At 44.0% G+C, this 20,566-nt stretch overlaps 1 protein-coding gene across 12 annotated transcripts in view; it reads right to left on the bottom strand.

Moving 5' to 3' along the window:
• Positions 1–20,566, bottom strand: part of NAV1 (neuron navigator 1) — a 385,886-nt gene that overhangs the window by 20,299 nt on the left and 345,021 nt on the right. For 9 of the 12 annotated variants that reach the window (XM_033917672.1, XM_033917671.1, XM_033917665.1 and 6 more), the window contains 12 exons: positions 20,079–20,190; positions 19,672–19,793; positions 16,653–16,837; positions 16,136–16,352; positions 13,883–14,054; positions 8,054–8,145; positions 6,967–7,062; positions 6,575–6,740; positions 5,577–5,812; positions 3,907–4,061; positions 2,805–2,876; positions 1,184–1,383 (listed from right to left, as the gene is read on the bottom strand). In XM_033917672.1, the coding sequence (XP_033773563.1) occupies positions 1,184–1,383; positions 2,805–2,876; positions 3,907–4,061; positions 5,577–5,812; positions 6,575–6,740; positions 6,967–7,062; positions 8,054–8,145; positions 13,883–14,054; positions 16,136–16,352; positions 16,653–16,837; positions 19,672–19,793; positions 20,079–20,190 (1,825 nt within the window). The remainder of the gene's footprint in view (positions 1–1,183; positions 1,384–2,804; positions 2,877–3,906; positions 4,062–5,576; positions 5,813–6,574; positions 6,741–6,966; positions 7,063–8,053; positions 8,146–13,882; positions 14,055–16,135; positions 16,353–16,652; positions 16,838–19,671; positions 19,794–20,078; positions 20,191–20,566) is intronic. The other 3 variants (XM_033917670.1, XM_033917669.1, XM_033917676.1) reach the window with 1 other exon arrangement.

Raw genomic sequence — 20,566 nt, forward strand, 5'->3', positions numbered from 1 at the left:
CCTGGGGTGATATGTTCTGTGGGTCTCGCGGCCCACCTGCACACGTGGGCGGAGCTACAAACAGAAAATCTGATTTCACCCATTCAAGTCAATGGAAAAAATGTAAAAAGCTGTGGGACCGATTTGAACGAAACTTGGTATGCAGATCCCTCACTACCTGAGGTGATATGTTCTGGGGGTCTCGCTGCCCACCTGCACATGTGGGCAGAGCTACAAACAGAAAATCAGATTTCACCCATTCATGTCAATGGAAAAAATGTAAAAAGCTGTGGGATCTCCAGTTATTTTACTTAGCAACCTTGACCCACCAAAACTTTGCAATGGCACAAGGCTTTGTGTAAAGAGGTTACTGTCCAATGTAATTGAAGCGACTATCTTAACCGGAAAGGGACAAGGTGAAACTGTATTTATCCCGCGGATACCACTTATTCCAACAGATCTTCCTTTTCAGTTTAAGAGATTGCAAATTCCAGTGAGACTTGCATTCTCTATCACAATCAACAAATCACAAGGACAGACTATTACGTACTGTGGAGTGGATTTAAGATCCCCCTGTTTTTCCCATGGACAACTCTATGTTGCTTGCTCAAGGGTGGGTTCACCCAAGAATGTATATGTTCTTGCTCCTGGAGGTGAAACTAAAAATGTTGTTTATAATCAAGTTTTGTGTTAGTTGTATTGTATTCATTTTGTCAAATATTTCACATTATTATTTGAATATTGTACTTTTTATAAAGCTGTAAAAAATAATTTCTTTCACCACTATAAAGTATCTTTATTTGAATCCATTTACAGTGTTATTGCTATAATTAAATACCCGTGCAACGCCGGGGCATCAGCTAGTATTTCTATATTTTTTGTGTAAATTCCCATATCCTGTATACTTGTTTAGATACATTAATAAATTTCAATAAACCCCCCCCCCAAAAAAAAACACAAGTTAGTACTACAGTACTCCCCTGATATTCGCGGGGGTTCCGTTCTAGGAACCCCCGCGAATATCGAAAAACCGCGAATAAGGTTTTTCGCCTGGGGAGGTAGGAGAGGGCAGCTGGAGCGCCGGTGAGTGAAAGAAATCACTCTCGGTATGCTCCGACCCCCTCTTCCTGCACTAAAGTCAGGCTTCACCAATCAAGAGCTGCTTTGGGAAAGGAAAAAAGATGTGAATTTGTCAGTTACATACCAATGAGGAAGTCGGAAGTGCTGTGCTTCTCCAGGAAGGTGTGCAGGTGATACCAGAGCTTCGGCACCCAGTCAAGGATGCGGAGAAGCTGTTCTTTGTTGGCATTGATGTCACTGCTGTCGGACTCAAGTAGCTTCCGGCGCAAGTAACGGACCAGGAAACCATTGGCTGGCTCTACGTTGTTGGAGAATGTGAGCATTCTGTGGAACAGGCATTGGATTAGTATATTAGGTCTGCAGGAGGCTAGAAGTCTCCTCTCAACATGGTTCTGCTTCTTTTATAAAGCACTGAACCCTGGCTTCCTCTTTATAGCAATCTTGGTAAAAAGGACCCAACATGTATAGGGAAGGAGTCAGAAAAACCAAGCCGTTGAAGATGGCTTATAAGAACATAAGAATTGCTGCTGCTGGGTCAGACCAGTGGTCCATCATGCCCAGCAGTCCACTCATGCGGCGGCCCTCTGGTCAAAGACCAGCGCCCTAACTAAGACCAGTCCCATCAGTGTACGTCCTTGTTCAGCAGGAACTTGTCTAACTTTATCTTGAATCCCTGGAGGGCGTTTTCTCCTATGACAGACTCCGGAAGAGCGTTCCAGTTTTCGTACGGAATCTATCCCCTTTCAATTTTAGAGAGTGCCCTCTCGTTCTCTCTACCTTGGAGAGGGTGAACAGCCTGTCCTTATCTACTAAGTACCTTGAATGTTGGGGATAGACTTAGTAGATAAGGACAGGTTATTTGGGTTTGGGGATCCAGCCAGAAGTTACCATCACAGTTTCTAATACATAGTTCCCGAGTCACCGTTAGGCATGATTCTATAAGCATAGACTAACAGTTGACTGACAACTGCGTGGAGTGGCATCTAAAAATGTAAGCGTACTTAGGTGCCATTTATAGAATCTGGCCCTTACTTCCTTATTTGGAAATTTAACCCTAGCCAAATATCCAGATATTTCTTCATCGCTACAGTTGGCATTAAAAAACAAACAAACATTGAATGCAGTGGCTGAATATTTACTGGTTTATTTATTTTTTTTAATTCAATACGTGCGTATTTGACAAGCTTTTCTCTACTGTAAAATATTATCAAGAATACATTAAAGCCCCTATGAATATCATATTCGCAGGTATTGTTATAATATGTCAAATTATGTTTTCACACCCAACGTCATGAAGTCAACACAACTTATTCCATAATGTGATGCAACTGCATTAAGCCAATTTAGGTAAATATTAATACTCTCAAAGGTGCTCTAACCTCAAACCCAAGGCAGCCAGAATAGCCTAAGTCAGTGGTTTCTAACCCTGTTCTGGAGGACCACCAGGCCAATCGGGTTTTCAGGATAGCCCTAATGAATATGCACGCGAGAGATCTGCATATAATGGAGGTGCCAGGCATGCAAATCTACCCCATGCATATTCATTAGAGCTATCCTTAAAACCCGACTGGCCTGGTGGTCCTCCAGACAGGGTTGGAAACCACTGGCCTAAGTGATATGGCCCAAACTCCATGACTGGGTCAGAGAAGCACAATAACTTAGCAGACTAGATGGATCTTACAGTATCACAGTTCACCTGGGGCTTTCCCCTCTCTTCAGAATTAAGGTCGCTGCTGTCCACATACCTAAAGCTTTGGTGAAGGCCATGATTGGGAGTCATCTTCACGGGCTGGTTGGTTGTCCCGATGATGTAGGGGCTGTATGAAGAGAGAACTCGTTTAAAGAAACCACACAGTCCCTTGCCAGCCCCCTCCGACTGCTCCACTTCAGATTTCTAAATGCTGTGTAAGGAACTGTTTGTGCCCTACCATACAACTTGGGCAAGGCTGGAGTACATAAAACATAAAAACAAGAAAATCCTGACAGAGAGAGAGAGAGAGATTCTGAGTATGTGTGCAGATAAAAAGTGGTCAGTCACGAAGCCACACCCTAGTGTGGGTTTAGGAAAAGAAAGACTTTGGCCTAGATTCACTAAACTCGATCCGATCTATGGGCGGGTGACCGATTCACTACCAGTCTTCATGCAAATTAATGCGATTGGAGGCATGCCCCACACTGACCCCACGGATCGCTGCAGAGCTATCCTGATGCATGTGCAGACTATCTTCTAGCCTCTAGATGTGGTCCTCGCATGCGCTTGCTCTCCGTAAAAGGGGGGGGGGAGGGCTTTAATGGAACAGAACACGCTGCAAGGGGTGGGGAACTTGTACAATCTCGGGTTAAAAAGCAATATGGAACTGTAGTAAATGGTTCATAGACAACGGCGCGAAAGACAAAAGCGCGCGCCGACAATTGAGCGCAGCGCGGAGGCGCGCACCGCACAAAATTACAGTTTTTAGGGGCTCCGCCGGGGGGTTTTGTTGGGGAGCCCCCCCCAGTTTACTTAATAGACATCGCGCCGGCGTTATGGGGGGTTTGGGGGGTTATAACCCTCCACATTTTACTGTAAACTGAACTTTTTCCCTAAAAACAGGGAAAAAGTAAAGTTTTCAGCAAAATGTGGGGGGTTACAACCCCCCACAATGCCCCCACAACGCGGCGCGATGTCTATTAAGTAAAGTGGGGGGGGTTCCCCACCCATGCTCCCCCGGCGGAGGCCTAAAAACAGTAATTTAGAGCGGTGCGCGCCTCCGCGCTGTGCTCAATTGTCTGGGCGCGCCTTTGTCCCGGCGCGCTTTTGACCTGACACCATAGTAAATCCACCAGGGCACACACTGCACCTCTTACCATTTGTGGTACTTGCAGGTCAGCGCCCCATTCACCAGCTCGCTGATTGACCCCGGCTCCCTCAGATCATCCAGAAGGATGACCAGGGGTACGTCTCCAATCCCTGTCTCCCGGTCAATCTGATTGGCCAGATTTGAGAGATACAGCTGCAAGTCCTGGGAGAAAAGCAAAAGGAGGATACTTTTTACAGGCAAAAATGGTGACCGCGCTCCCCTGACATCCACAATGGAGCTCTAAGCCGCCACTCAGGAACAGTTGCTAGTCACTGTTTTTTTTTTTCTTTGGCTATTAACCAGGCAACTTCCTCCTTTTCCTGAAGGATGGGATGCTTTAAGCTGCTTCTGGAATGTAGTTACAACCTTCGACGGGTGGACCACAAACCCAGGCCCCTGTGCAGACCTTAATTTTTTTCACTTTCTTTTTTAGTTTATGATATTTTATTTTTAAATCTCATTCACTGTTTTGCCACTTGTTTTTGTTTCTTATTATATTATTTAAATTTCATTTAAATTTCCCCAGAATTCTATTGCTTCAATGGTTCTCCCTCTGCATCTATTCTTATCTCCCCTCTTTTTCCTACCTTTCAAAGTCCTTTAGATCATTGTAGTCTTATTAGAATGTTTATTTTCTTATTTTTTCTCTTCTATCTCTATTTTATGTTTTCATTACTCTACTAATTGTCATTTTTCTAGGTACTTTAGTTAGATTGTGAGCCTTCGGGACAGTAAGGGAATTTCTAAGTACCTATTTTACTTATAATTTTAATGCACCCTATTGTCTATTTTCTGTAAACCGCTTAGAATCCTAACGGAGTTTAGCGGTATATAAGAAATAAATTACAATTACAATTAATCAACCTCTGATCATCTCACAAGAGCCAGCTCTGTGGGTGTTTGAGCACCCCCCCCCCCCCCATATTGAGCAACTCTTTGACTCCATTGGGTTTAGCACCTGCAATCATTTGGAAAGTTGGCTCCTATGGGTCGTCTCTCTCTCCTTTGCTCTTCTGTATCTATCTCACACGTGTATGAATTCTTTCATAAGAACATAAGACTTGCCATACTGGGACAGACCAAAGGTCCATCAAGCCCAGGGTCCTGTTTCCAACAGTGGCCAACCCATGTCCCAAGTACCTAGCTAGATCCCAAGTAGTGAAACAGATTTTATACTGCTTATCCTAGGAATAAGCAGTGGATTTCCCCAAGCCATAATGGCCTATGGGCTTCTCTTTTAGGAAATTATCCAAACCTTTTTTAAACCCTGCTAAGCTAACTGATTTCATTAGTTTCAAATCATCTCTGCTGGTAAGTTATTCCAGGCCTTTATCATCTCTCAATAAAGAAATATTTTCCTCCCTCCCTGCTACCATCCTACATTTTGATGAAGTTTGTTAAATCTACAATTGTGTCTGTTACCTTTTCCTATTAAAAAGTTCCTGTTTCCCCAAATGATTTTTATTCGTGATCTCATTTTACAATGTAAAGCATCCCCATGACCTGGCCCTAATTTTTTCTTCTCTGCCTTACTGCATGCCAACTTTTAGGGTTGGTCAACTAAACCGTTGCAGGCCCTACCTCCCACTGAGCTAGCCAATTCCTTAACCTGTTAACCATCCTCCAGGCATTAAAGCCCACTGTCATTGCTATTTTCCCAGTTGTTCTGATACGTACCTTGCAGGACTGTTGGTGCATGTTGAATGTCATGAGAATACCATCAGTGACCTCACGCCCCGACCTTTCCACCAGGTACTCAGACAAGCGGTTGGTCAGGTAGGTTTTGCCCGTGCCGCTGGGCCCGGAGAGGATAAGCCGCCGATGCTTGAGAAGAAGGCTGAGGTAATGCTGAATCATGGGTTTGGGGATCAACGTTTCAAAGACCAAACTGTCCACACACTTCTCCTTAAGACCTGTCAAAGGAAAAACAAGCCGATTTGCTCCAGAAACTCTAGGTATCCTTTACAGTAACCTTTCAAACATGTGGGAGCAGAGGCAACGTACCAGTCATTCCCAGGTACTGGAGGACTCAAGGGACAAGCAGAAGGGCTACAGGGTCTGCCCATTTTCTGCAACTGGACTGCTCAGGGCAAGATTGTCAGGAGGGGTGAACAGACTGGATGGCACCGTGCTGCCTTTTGAGCCAGTCTAAAGCAGGGGTATAAGTGCAGTTAGGCCTGGGCAACTTTTGCCTCAGGCCTAGCAAACAGCCAGGCATACTATTCTTGTAGCTGGTGGAGATTCTCAAGCCCTGCAACTGAAGAATCCAGTGCCCGCCCTGTATCAGCTGTGCAGTGCAGTACAAAAGTACGACAGTAGGTGGCAGCGCATATCAGATGCTAATGTCCCAGGAACAATTTGCTGATGCTGATATCGTCAGATTATCCGACAGTGCTGCCAATGACTCCTGCGCTTTTGCACTGTACTACAGAGCTGATGCAGGGTGAGTTCCATATTCTTCAGTTGATATCCCCGCCTGCTAAAGTATTTTCACTTTTAATTTTGGTGGAGTGATGGGGGAGGAAGGGAAGCAGTATTAAAAAAACCCCAAAAAACACTAGGGTACCCGAGGCGTCTTCTTTCCTCCTCTCTTCCCTCTCACGTGTGTCTCCAGCTACAAGTTTAGAATAGGCAAGAGAATCTGGCAGGAGATGGAAGGCTCTGTCACTGCTTACCTTTCAGTAAGACAGATACGACACTGCTGGTCCGCAGGCTGCGGGCAGGAGGCAGCTCAGGTGGCTCTGTGTCCAGCACTCTCTTCACATGGCTCATGTTGTACCCGTAGAGAGAGTCACTGCTCAGCCCCAGTGTCGAGGCTGGGTCCATCTTGGCAACGTGGTCCTAGGAGGAGAAAAAGCAGCCAGACTGAACTGAGTCTCTTTAGATGTTCCATCATTGTGCATGAGAGAATCTCATCAGTGCTTTAACAATTCTATAGCAAAAGAATGGGGGAGGGGGAATAAGGAAGCACCAGAGAGGAAAGGCTGCAGTGGAGGGAAGAAAAAAAAAAAAAAACAAAGCAGAAGGGCAGAAGAAAGAGGTTTAAAGTTAATTTTTTTTCCTATACCTTGAAAACTTGAACCACACTTTCATCCAGTGTCTTCCAGTCCGCTTTCAACCCGACGTTTGCATAGCCCAGGAAGAATTCCTGCTGTTTCAAGTCCTAGAATACAAACCGATGAAGGTTATAAATAACCCCCTTGCCTCCATATAATAATCCTGAGACTCCCCCCCACCCCCCATCGCTAGAGCTGAACTGTACAAGTACCACGTAGCATCTAACCCCTTCACATAAAAATTCCCTGTTGCTCTAGCATTTAAAATGTTCACAAGTGTTCCTGTCAGCCATGTGTTGATACCCTTGGATATTCCGGTTGGGGGGCTGCATGCATAACAGCGAACATTATAAAATAAGTGGAGGTGCTAAATCCGTCTTAAATGACTCTTCCTTGCACAAAGTAAAGGCACTCCCAGATAGGGTCACCAAACATCTGTGAAAACCCAGTCATGTCCTCTTATTTAGAGGACTGTCCGGCTCACAGATTGGCTTTTCAAAACCCGGCATTTGTCCGGGGTTTGGAAAGCCCCAACGAACTCCGGCCACATTTGGAGGGTCTCTGAGCATGCACAGATGACGTCACACACATTCACGTATGCTCCAGGCCCTCCAGACGCGACCAGAGCTCGTCACAGAAGAGAGGAGGCTTGCTGGGGGCAGGGCTAGGGACAGAACTGGGTGGTGCTAGAGAGAACTGGGCGGGGCTTGGGAAGAATGGGGTGGGGTTATGTGTCCAGGGTTTTCCTTTGTAAAATGTGATAACCCTACCCTCCTGTGGTGGCATGTTTGTGTCTGAACTCCGTACGAACGTAAGGAAGTTCTTCTTCACCCAGAGTGGTAGAAAACTGGAACGCTCTTCCAGAGGCTGTCATAGGGGAAAACACCCTCCAGGGATTCAAGACAAAGTTAGACAAGTTCCTGCTGAACCAGAACAGATGCAGGTAGGGCTAGTATCAGTTAGGGCGCTGGTCTTTGACCAGATGGACTTCTGGTCTGACCCAGCAGCGGCAATTCTTATGTTCTCTCAGTTTGTGGCTGGGTTCGCGCATGTCAGTGTGTGTGTTTATCAGAACACATTTCTCTGTGCGTGCCTCACCCCTTTCAGAATGTGCTGGAAAGGCAGGCGTACAACCACTCGCAAAGTAATGTCCTCTTTCTGGGCACTGCTGGCATCCATAGGTGACAGGTCTGAAAACAGCAGAGAAAGTATAGTGCATGCTTTTATTCTTGCATGGGAGAAAGGAAAACCAGCTGTGCCATCATGACAACTCCCCTCCATAAACAACTTGCACACATGCTATATAATATTAGCATATGGCATTTACTTTAGAAGACCTGGTCACGATTTTACACGTGTAAACACCAACATTTACAAATGTATGTTGAAGAAACATGTAAATCCTGTCTTTTTCAAAGAGGGCTTTCAATGTGTAAATCTGCCATATTTGCATTTTGCAACTGGGTATGGTTTGGGCAGGCCTAGGTAGGAACTAGAGAATGACACGGTGAAAAAATTGGTCCCCGTCACCGCCCCGTCCCCGTCTCACCATCCTCTGCACCGCCCCGTCACCGCCATTCCCTTCACCGCCCCGTCACCGCCACTGCCACCCCATTCACCGCCCCGTCACCGCCACTGCAACCCCATTCACCGCCCCGTCACCGTCACCGCTGCATACATAAAAGCCTCAAACGGGTACGATTTTATATACTTTTCTAATATCTCCCCTATGTATCTGCCATTGCCCCCCCCCTGTGTCCATATTCCATCCCCATGGCATGTCCCCTTTTTGTCTCTGTCCCTATGCCCCATGCACATAATTTCCCCTCTTTCTGTTACCTTCCTGTGTCCAGATTTCCCCTATCTTCCTCTTCCATACCAGTGTGTCTCTTCTTTTCAACCCCATCTAGCTTTTTTCCCTCTTTCTTCCCCCCCCCCCCTGCTTCTAGCATCTGGCTCACCTGCCTGTCCTTCCCTTTCTTTCCTGCTGTGGGTTTTTCTTTCCATTTTCATCACCTTAGCCCAGAATCCTTTTCCCTTTCACTCCCTCCTTAAAGTCTGAGCCGGGAACACTAGCGATCGCACGGTCCTCGCAGCCCCCACCCGCCTGCCCAATCGATCCTAGTGTTTAGCCAGCTCTCTCCCTTCTCCTCACCTTAATTTGCAGGCTTTCTTTTTCAGCGACCTGCACACTTTCCCAAAGAGCCGCACACGCGCGGCTGCTCAGTGTTCAATCTTCTGCTCTGCTGCAACTTCCTGTTTCCGGTTGCGTCAGAGCAGAAGATCGAAACTGAGCAGCAGCGGGTGCGCGGCTCTCTGATAGCGTGCGGGTCGCCGAAAAAGAAAATCTACAAACTAAGGTGAGGAGAAGGGAGAGAGCTGGCTAAACACTAGAATCGATTGGGCAGGCGGGTGTGAGCTGCGGGGACTGCGCGATCCTTCATGCCTCACTGCGGGGACAAGACCCATTCACCGCCCCGCGGGCGGTGAATGGCCTTGTCCCCGTCGCCGCAGCGACTGCTAGTTTTCTTCCCCGTTTTCGGCGGTGACCCGCGGCTAAAATGCAGTGGCCGCGGGTAAACCGCCACCGTGTCATTCTCTAGTAGGAACCAAAAATCATAATTTATTCCCCCTTTCAGAAGGGGCATGCACGTGATTTATCACAGAAATTCATGTCAGGATTTACAGCTGCTCCCGAATACATCTATGCTTTTTTAAAGTGCTTATTTTGGGCAGTGATTTACAGGAAGGATTAGGGGAGGTCACTTCCTTAATCCCCCCAAATCAATTATGATGAATGATTGCAGACCTTGTATTTAACTGAGAGCACTTACCCCCCCCCCCCAATCTTTTACAAAACCATAGCAGTTTTTAGCACTGACCCCGGCAGTAACAACTCCGATGCTCCTGGGAATTCTATAAGCATTGGAGCTGTTACCGCCACATCTGGCGCTAAAACGGGGGAGGGGGGGTTAGTCAGTTAGGTTTTCAAACTGGCATACCTACATGTCTATGGTTCACCACTTTTATATCTAGGTTCTGAAATTCTAAAATATCAGCTTAGGAAGTTATCAACACTTAGGAAGGAAGTTATCAATTTGGGATACAGCTAAAATGTGTTATTTTATTGTTAACCCCAGTTATCAGTAACCAGGTCTCATTACATAAAATAGAGCCCATATTAATGGTCGCCCACATTGATAACTTCCCCCTTTAGTGTGAGGAGTGTCAGTCTCTGGTAACCAAAGCTGTTATTGTGATGTCATAATGCTTTATTCCACCGATGAATAAGAGCCACCCACATCAGTGATGTCACAATGGCTTTATTCCACCAACGAATAAGAGCCACCCACATCAGTGATGTCACAGTGGCTTTATTCCACTAACGAATAAGAGCCACCCACATTAGTGATGTCACAATGGCTTTATTCCACCGACGAATAAGAGCCACCCACATTAGTGATGTCACAATGGCTTTATTCCACCGATGAATAAGAGCCACCCACATCAGTGATGTCACAATGGCTTTATTCCACCAACGAATAAGAGCAACCCACATTAGTGATGTCACAATGGCTTTATTCCACCAACGAATAAGAGCCACCCACATTAGTGATGTTACAATGGCTTTATTCTACCGATGAATAAGAGCCACCCACATTAGTGACGTCGCAATGGCTTGACTGCCCTATACTTAGCTCACTTTTAATACATATAGCAGTGATTTGGATTTCTAGTGACATTTCTTTTCTCTTTAGGGGAGGAAGTTATCAACATAAAAAAATAGTTATTAGTAATTAGATCTCATTGCATAAAATGGGGCCAGTGGCTAAAATAGCCCAAGTTAACTGTGTCTTAACAGTTGCTCACATTGATAACTGCACCCTATTTCTATGTTCTGTCTAAATTAGGGCTGTGTGAATAAACCACACATTACAGTGGTACCTCGGAATCCAAACGCCACAAACCTCGAACAACTTGGAATCCGAACTACTTTTTTTTTTTTTTTTTTAAGTTCAATAAGTTTTTATTAAGGTTTTTTAATTAATTTTTGCCCTGGGATCCGAACGCTGCTTTGGAATCCGAACGTTGCTCAGCCCAAAGCTTCCTCTCCGACGCAGCTTCCTGTTTCCGCCTGGGCGGTTTGTGTCAGAGGGAAGCTTTGGGCTGAGCACCATTTGCAGTTGCCGATCTTGCTGTCTATGCCGGTGGGGGCCCGATCTGGCTGTCTCTGCCAGGGGGGCCCAATCTTGCTGTCTATGCCGGTGGGGGCCCAATTTTGCTGTCTATGCCGGTGGGGGCCCAATCTTGCTGTCTATGCCGGTGGGGGCCCGTTCTTGCTGTCTCTGCCAGGGGGCCCGATCTTGCTGTCTATGCCGGTGGGGGCCCAATCTTGCTGTCTATGCCGGTGGAAGCCCGTTCTTGCTGTCTATGCCGGTGGGGGCCCGTTCTTGCTGTCTATGCCAGTGGGGACGCGATCTTGCTGCCTCTGCCAGTGTGTTTACTGTTAAATTTATTTGAAAATATGAGTTTGTGGAACCAAGGAATGGATTAATCCAGTTTCTATTATTTTCAATGGGAAAAATTGTCTTGGAACTCAAACGGGGTTCTGGAACAGACTAAATTCAGATTCCGAGGTACCACTATATGTATAAACATGCCTGAGAGATATATTTCCCATCATTTTGAGTGCCACAGGCTTGATAAAAAAAACAAATAAATCCTTCCAAGCACACCTTACTAAGCTGCCTATCCATGTTACATTTTATGAACTCCAGAAGGAAGCTCTCTTACCCCCCCCCCCCTTTCATCAAGATGCACTAGAGCAGGGATCTCAAAGTCCCTCCTTGAGGGCCGCAATCCAGTCGGGTTTTCAGGATTTCCCCAATGAATATGCATTGAAAGCAGTGCATGCACACAGATCTCATGCATATTCATTGGGGAAATCTTGAAAACCCAACTGGATTGCGGCCCTCAAGGAGGGACTTTGAGACCCCTGCGCTAGAGGCTTTTTAGTGCGGGCTGGTGAGGTAAGTGCTTTGACACTCAAAAGGATTTTATGAGCACTGGAGCATTTACCGCACTGGCTCACATTAAAAACCGCTAGCACAGCTGGATAATAGGGGCCCTTAGTCTCAAATTTACTAGTAACACTCACTGTACCAGAGATCATACTCCGCATACCCTGGCTTAGGAGTGAGGTTCATTATCGTCACGGTATATTTTATTTGTTTACAGTCCGCCTTTTACAAAGCGGATCACAAAGTCTCACACATAATATAACAAACATCCGTAAAAAAAACATCAGACAACAGGAAATGCATCTTCTCCCGACCACGACGTCCATCATTCCACTGCAGAATAAATATTGTGCACAAATAATCCATTTGCCCCCTTTACTTAGAGCAGGGGTGTCAAAGTCTCTCCTCGAGGGCCGCAATCCAGTTGGGATTTCAGGATTTCCCCAATGAATATGCATGAGCTCTATTAGCATACAATGAAAGCAGTGCATGCAAATAGATTTCATGCATATTCATTGGGGAAATCCTGAAAACCCGACTGGATTGCGGCCCTCGAGGAGGGACTTTGACACCCCTGACATAGAGTAAGTGACACCACTAAGAAATTAGCTAAGACACCTAGTCCCTTGGATAAGAAGTCAGAAAAAAATATAAGCATATAAATCAATGGGACAAAAAAGAGGGCTTTGTAGAAATGGACATCAGTATGAGCCTTTAATAAATCAACGAGAACCTCTGGCTCAGGCAAAATCTCAAAGGTGATCAGCACCAGATATAAGTCTAGGTGAGAATTGCCTCATACATCATATAGTCCATGAAACAATTAATAAGCCGGTGAATAAGAATACACTCCCAATGAAAAAATTCAGACTTGTACACCAAGGGAAAAGGGTGAAAAAGGCACAATAATACATACAATCCCTAAAAACTACCTAATAAATAACACAATATCATACAATACAATACAAAATGTATAAAGTGTACGATGAATAAATAACAGTAAAAATGACTAATTCTAAAGTGCAATTCTGAAAAAGAGCAAATTCAATATAAAGCTGAAAAATTAAATACAAAGTGCATTAGCTCATTAATAATTACATTACATTACATTACATTAGTGATTTTTATTCCGCTTGTACCTTGCGGTTCAAAGCGGATTACATAAGAAGAGAACTGGACATTTCCAGGATGGTACATGACAATAGAGAATACAGTTTGAGGATAGAGACTTAATAACAGAATGATAGTAAAGACTTAATAACATCGGAAGATGTTTTGGACGGCAGTGTTTTGGTTTCTTGGGGGATGGGGTGAGGGAGGTTAGGTAGATTGTATATGCTTTTTGAACAGCAGTGATAAAACTGATAACCAAAGACTAATATAAAACAGATCTAAATATAAAGTGCAGGTGCAAATACTTGCTAACAATTCATTCAATATCATATAATGTCATACTAAGAAAAAATAATAAAGCTTAATGAGACCTAATGCAACCTGAGACAGATTTTGGTCTGCCTCGGAAGGGTAATTAACAGCAAGGCCGCATGACCAGAGGAGTGATCACAAAAGCAACTGTTTGCATAGCTCTGCCAACATTTGATCCAGTACAAAATTCACATAGTTCTAATAACATAGACATCACTGTACATACACCAATTTCAGAGTGACTTGGTTTATGTCAGGGGTAGGGAACTCCGGTCCTCGAGAGCCATATTCCAGTCAGGTTTTCAGGATTTCCCCAATGAATATGCATTGAAAGCAGTGCATGCACATAGATCTCATGCATATTCATTGGGGAAATCCTGAAAACCCGACTGGAATACGGCTCTTGAGGACCGGAGTTCCCTACCCCTGGTTTATGTCATGAAGGGTGTGTCAAATTTGGAAGGGAGGGAGGTCACGGTACCTTTGCCCACAGTCTCTGCTAAATTCAGGCTGAAAGGCTGGGTGTGCTCAAGCCCCACCGAGCGTCTTGGTGACAACGTTGCAGATGCAGCCATCGCAGTGCCCGACTGGGGAGCGGATCCCGGAACCACCTTCAAGCGGTCATTCTCCGCTTTCAAGATCTCCACCTCCATCTGTGAAGGAAATCCAACATGCAAGGGTTAATGCCCCAACTAAGGCCCATGGGCTGGAAGCTGTCTCTGAAGCATGATTTTCTGGCCCTCTATACTTATAGCAATCATGGTTTAAATTTTTTTTACTATTATTTGTAGTTGTACTCTCTTGTCCTGCCTGGAGATTCCAGTCATCGCACTGTGAGCAGCCCAACCTCATCTCATGGGTCCTTCCTTCTTTGTCTGTCCGTCCATTCAACCCTACCCTCTGTTTTCTGTCTGATAACCAGTTCTTAATCCACAATTAAATATTGCCTCCTATCCTGTGGCTCTTTAATTTTCTCAGGAGCCTCTCTGTAAATCTAGTTCAGTGTTTGTCAACTCAGTCCTGGAGAACCCCCTTGCCAATCAGGTTTTCAAGATATCCACAATGAATATGCATGAAAGACATTTGCATAAAATGGAGGCAGCGTATGCAAATCAAGTTTATGCAAATTCAGTGTGAAATTTCAGTCTGAAAACCTGACTGGCAAGGGGGTACTCCAGGATCGAGTTGAGAAACACTGATCTAGATACACTACATCAATCGGCTTGTCTTTATTCACATTCAAAGAGGTCAAGCAAATGGTGAGGCAAGACCTCCCTCGGCTGAACCCATGCTGACTTTGTCTCATTAAATCAGGGGTGTCAAAGTCGATCCTCGAGGGCCGCAATCCAGTCGGGTTTTCAAGATTTCCCCAATGAATATGCATGAGATCTATGTGCATGCACTGCTTTCAATGCATATTCATTGGGGAAATTCTGAAAACCCGACTGGATTGCGGCCCTCGAGGACCGACTTCGACACCTGTGCATTAAATCATGTTTGTCTACATGTTCCACAATTCTATTTTTTTTATAATTGTTTCCACTATTTTGCCCAGCACTGAGGTCAGCTACCAGTCTGCAATTTTCCAAGCCTCCCCTAGAACCCTTTTTAAAAATCGGTGTAACACTGGCCATCCTCCAAACTTCAGGTACTACAGATGATTTTAACGACAGGTTATAGATCACTTACAGCAGATCACTAATAGATCCAATATCACTTAAATAGATTCAAACTTTATCTTCTATTATCCTAATACAGGCTTCAGAAGCGGCACTCAAATATATGTTCTCATTTTAAGCAATCACCACTAAGCTTCTTCATCAGCCTAAATATAACATAGTAACATAGTAGATGACGGCAGATTAAGACCCGAATGGTCCATCTAGTCTGCCCAACCTGATTCAATCCAAAAATTTGTTGGGTGTTTTTTTTTTTCCTTCTTCTTCATAGCTATTTCTAGGCAAGAATCCAAAGCTCTGCCCGGTACTGTTCTTAGATTCCAACTATCTCCGTCAAAGCTCACTCCAGCCCATCTACATCCTCCCAGCCCATCCTCAACCATAAGGCCATATACAGACACAGACCGTGCTCCTTTTCACTTTATTAAGATAACAGAGGATAAATTATGAATCTATTTAAGCAATATTGGATCTATTAAAACAATGTTATTGGAGATTGTTAGAAGATATACACTTCTGGCTTATATATATATTTTTAATGTGATGATCTATATACAGCTAGTTGAAAAAGACAGTGACCAGATTAAAAGGATGTATCTATGTCATTTTATGACATTTTGACTCTAAATATCAGGAATTTTTTTTTTTGGGGGGGGGGAGGGGGGGAAGGTTCCAGTGTTGTAATAGTGTGCATTCTTGCAGAATGTGCAATAATTAAGATATTGCTCACAAAAAATAAAACAATTTTTTTTTATTCAAATAAAAATGAAAGTTACTGTAAATATGGAAAACTACACAACATAAAATTTTGGGGGCTGCACACTCTTAACCCCCTAGCAACTATCTGTACATGTGCAGTAATTTGGGTTTGAGTTGGGGAAGGGGGGAGCAGCTGAATGGTTCCATGACATTTTAGCATTCTTGATATTCAAGGTCAACAAGAGAACTGAGTGGTTCGGCTAGTGCCTGCATGTCCCCACTCTCTGGGTCAGTGAAGAACCACCTGCACACACTCCTGACGCTCTGAGATGCTCAGAAATGCAGCTACTACCCACCCCCTTCTCTTCAAAGCTCTGGATCGGTGAGGAGCAGGGTACTTCAGTCAGTACCTGCATGTTATGCATAGTTTCTCGCAGCTGGTCCAGCTGGTGAGCAGAATTCAGGGCTTCCAGGCGGATGTCGGTCAGCTTCATCTCTTTCTCCCAGAGCTCAGAGCGCAGTTCTGACACCACCTTTTTCTCTGGCTCCTCTCCATCGTTAGGCTCAAAAATCCTAAAAAATAAATAAAAAATAAAAAATTAATTAACTCCCACTTCACAGTTCTGTTACTAACTTGGAAGGCAGGGTTCCCAAAACCATCCTGGCACATTGGCTCTGTGCAGACTCAGTAGTAGAGGGGAGAGAGAAGGCTGTCTGAAACCATGAACAAACTCCTACCCAAGCTCTGACTAGGCCCAACTTTGCTTGTCTTAGTTGCTGCAATCTCTTGAGGCTAGATCCAAGGGAAGTGGTAGGGGATGAGGAGACTGCAACCTACTCCTGCTTTCTTACTTAGGTCATTTTTTTACTCACACAGAGGAAGAGTTGGAGGATTTTATGGAAGGTGAGGTGGCTCCAGGTTCGGCAGTACTGTGTTGCAGTTTTGGAGATGACGGGGCAGAGGAATCAGGTGTGGCAATCTCCTCTATATCAGAGTAGGATGAGGCAGGCTTTGGACCTTTCTTTATGCTGAAGGCTTTGTTGAATGAACTTCTTAACTAAAAAAAAAAAAAAAATATATATATATATATATATATATATATATATATGATGAAACATTTTGTGGTGAGACCTTCAGTAGATCTACCAGGATCTTATATCGTTTAACCAGAATACCTGAAGTTTTGGTACCAGAACTTATAAGCAAATCTTAAGGTTCTAAATGAGGTAGAATGTAGGACTCTTCCACTCACCACAGGGCTCTGTGCTGGTCTAGAGGCTCATGAACCACAGCTCTAAATCCCAAGCAAATTTGGGTTGGCACCTACTAAGATGACATGTGATTGACTTAGCCTCAAATTACCCTCCCTCTCTCTGAAAATCACTGAGGGAGATGCATCTTAATTTTTTTTTTTAATGTTCTTTTCTTGGGTTCTCCTCCACCTCTTCTTTCAAAGACAGAATATGGAGATATTCTCCCCCCCCCCACCTCCTCAGGCGTCACAGAGCTAGGAAAAGCTAGGGCCAGGGAAAGACCAGGTAAGGTATGAAGTATACAAAGCTTCTCTACATTATGTCTATCCCAAACTGCTATATCGGGACTCTACCCAACAAAAATTAAGCACTGGTAATAGATATGTATGCATATAAATACAAATTAAAAGAATCGCAGACCACAGAAATATCCCCCAAATGTGATGCTCAGGGAACCCAGCCAATCAGGACATCAGAATAAACTATTTGCATATAATGAATATGCTTTGCATCTGTACAAGCAAATTTGCATATTAATAATCTAGCTTGCTAACTGATGATCCAATTTTCAGCCTGATGTAACTTTTCCTTTCTTATTTCAGTTTGGAAGATTAGAATATATTACCTCTCACTTCCTGCCACATTGGTAGCAAGCATAGGTCACTGCTATTTTGGCTTATTTATGTATATATAAAATTAAATTTCAATCCAATGACTGAACCTTATGGATAAATAATATATAAAAACAGAGATATTCAAAACATTGTGTACAATTCTTTCCAGATTTTTTTTTAGTTTTCACAAAATGTTAAAAAACAATTTATATTATGTATGCTGGGCTTTTTTTCTTGCATCTTGTATTTTTTCACATGCGCATTTTAACTCCATAATGTATGCCACATTGACCGAAAATAGGGGTTGGGCACCTATTTAGTCAATTTTATGGTTCTGCATGAAGACTTTTCCCTGAAGAAATCCAAAAAGAGTGGGTGAACCAGATGCCCAGAGCTTAAGAACTTTCAGGATTTAAAATGAACATGTGAAAAATAGATAATTGAAAAAATATAGAACAAGTAATATAAATGGTTAATAATTATTTTGTGAAAAATTTAAAAATTCTGGAAAGTGCAAATATTTTTTGAATAACTGCGTTTTTTAAATATATGTTTTGCTGACTTCTTTTTCCACCGATTATTTTAGATTAAAAAAAAAAAAATGCTCATTGTTTTTGAATCATATGAAGTATGAGTGAACAACTCATATACCCCAGCATGGGTAGTATGAATTTTGAATTCAGGTACACAAGATCCAATTTTGCTACTCTTGACAGCCTGCCCTGCAGGGGAGGGGGGTTCTCTGAAGACCAGAGCTGAGGAAATGTGTACTGCAGATCTAGTCATGGAGGAATGACCCGTGGTCAGTGACATGAGCCAGCCATGAAGTTTCTGTGGAACATTCCATGAATGATCCCTTGGCACAATCATCGAGCACAAAGCAAAGTCTGGGATATCACTTTTGTAATGCTACTGTGTGTTATCCTGCAACATAATCACAGGCGCCCACTCGAGTAAGCCCGCTCTGTAAAGTACGGTGCATTTCTTATGAAGGATAACTCCAGTAGTCTCTTTGAAGCTGACTCATGACACGTCTATGGTCCCGGGAGGGGGGGGGGGTGACGTTTTGCTAGAGAGTCTTGCCTTCATGGCCATTAGTGAGCGTGGGATGGACGTGATAGTTAGTTTCATGAGCACTGGCCAGAATGACAGACAGACCCATCACTCGATGAGAAGAGAGAAGGGATGAAAAATAGAAACGGGAGAAGAAGGAAGAGGTTACTGAGGGAATTAGTACAGAACTTACCTCATAAACCTGGAAAAAAAGGTTTTGGTCAGCATAGGGAGGGAAACAAACAAAAGTAACTCTTAATCACGTTTAAATTTGTCCGCAACAGAACAGTAAATCAATCAGAAGAGGACACGGAGAAGCCACCTTCCATCAGGTGTAGGATTCACAGTAGAAACAGATACAGAATAAGGACAGTAATGCATAACCTTTGATCACATCCAGAGATCTTAGTTATAAGCCCCAACTTTTGCTTTTCTGACATGAAGCAGATCGGGACCGTAAGGCTCATCCAATCCACCTAAGCTCCTTCCTAGGTAATGCTCTAGAATCTAGAGCATCTCATTTTCTCATAGCTAAGGATCCTTGGGCTCATCTTAGACTTTCTCAAACCTAGATTTTGACTTTACCGCATGCCCAGTCCATGCATCCATCCCACCTTTTCAGGAAGCAATATTTTCTGGTGATACTCCTGAGTCAGCTCCTGTCTGAGCCTCATATCACAATCTCCTATTTTCACAACCTCATTTCCTGTGGAAAAGGACTTCCTCTTGCGCACTGCACCACGGAAGTATCTGACGTGGTAAAAAAAAAACTGCAGAAACTGTTCAGAAAGCAAAGGGGTCAGATGCTGACAGCACTCAGATTTCAACATGTTGCCATGTAGCTAATAATAGCTGAATTTTAGGCACAGGTTTGTATGCATTAAAAAAAAAACAAATGATCAACTACAGTGATACTGTCTGGGTGATATAAGGGCCAGAGATCTCCCCACTCCTGACCGCCCTGGACTTACCCAGCTCTTTTTCTTTTTCTTTTTGGCGTCTGCATCCTTGCCGCTGCCACCGCTGGAGTGACTGGTGATGCTGTTCAGGCTAGAGATGCTATCAGATGAGTTTTGCCTCTTGATTCGCAGTTCTGTTGTGCAAAGGAGAGAGGGGAAAGGGTGAAGAATAGCCACAGGATGGTGGGATTGATGGCCAGTTAGTACTGATATTCAGTGGCATTGCTTGGCCAAGTGCCACAGAATATCAGCAGCCAGCCCGCTAAGCACAATTTAAATGGGGAGGAACCTCTTCTGCCTGCTATATTGAGCCCAATATTAATAATCCAATGCACATCACAGAGCGTATGTTTAATCGCAAGAACACAAATCAGTTTTCTGCATAACGCACTCCTAATAAGGTATAGCTAAAGGTTCACCTCTGGGTGTATTGTCAGCGGAATTCAAAGCTCCTTGGATAACTGCATGGGCCTCGGCGTTCTTTGCCTTCAGGAAATCGATGGTTTCTCGCAGGTCATTCAGCTCAGAGTCCTAAAGATTAAAAGGAAATGAACAGAGGTGAGGCCTCTGGTGGCCTGAAAGAACATGGGAGCTCTGGGGTCCGCAAGCTAATATAGCAACACTATTATGCTTACATTGGAGGATTATTTCCATATGGTGTGATGGCGTAATTCTTTCTAAAGCTAATTATGGCCAAATCAAATTGCTATTGATAAGAGAGAAGTAAGCAGTGCTTACAATCATGACATTACAAGCTGTAAAGCCAGCACTGGTACACCCTGGGCAGAAGCTCAAGTCCTCCAAGGATAAAGCATTCTATCAATGAAAGAGTCCAAGAAAATAGGTTGGCAAGCTAGGGCTTTCTCATCCCAGAATCTGAGCTATGAAACGTCTTCCCCTGAGAGCT

The sequence above is a fragment of the Geotrypetes seraphini genome, chromosome 13, assembly GCF_902459505.1.
Source record: "Geotrypetes seraphini chromosome 13, aGeoSer1.1, whole genome shotgun sequence".
NCBI lineage: Eukaryota > Metazoa > Chordata > Amphibia > Gymnophiona > Dermophiidae > Geotrypetes > Geotrypetes seraphini.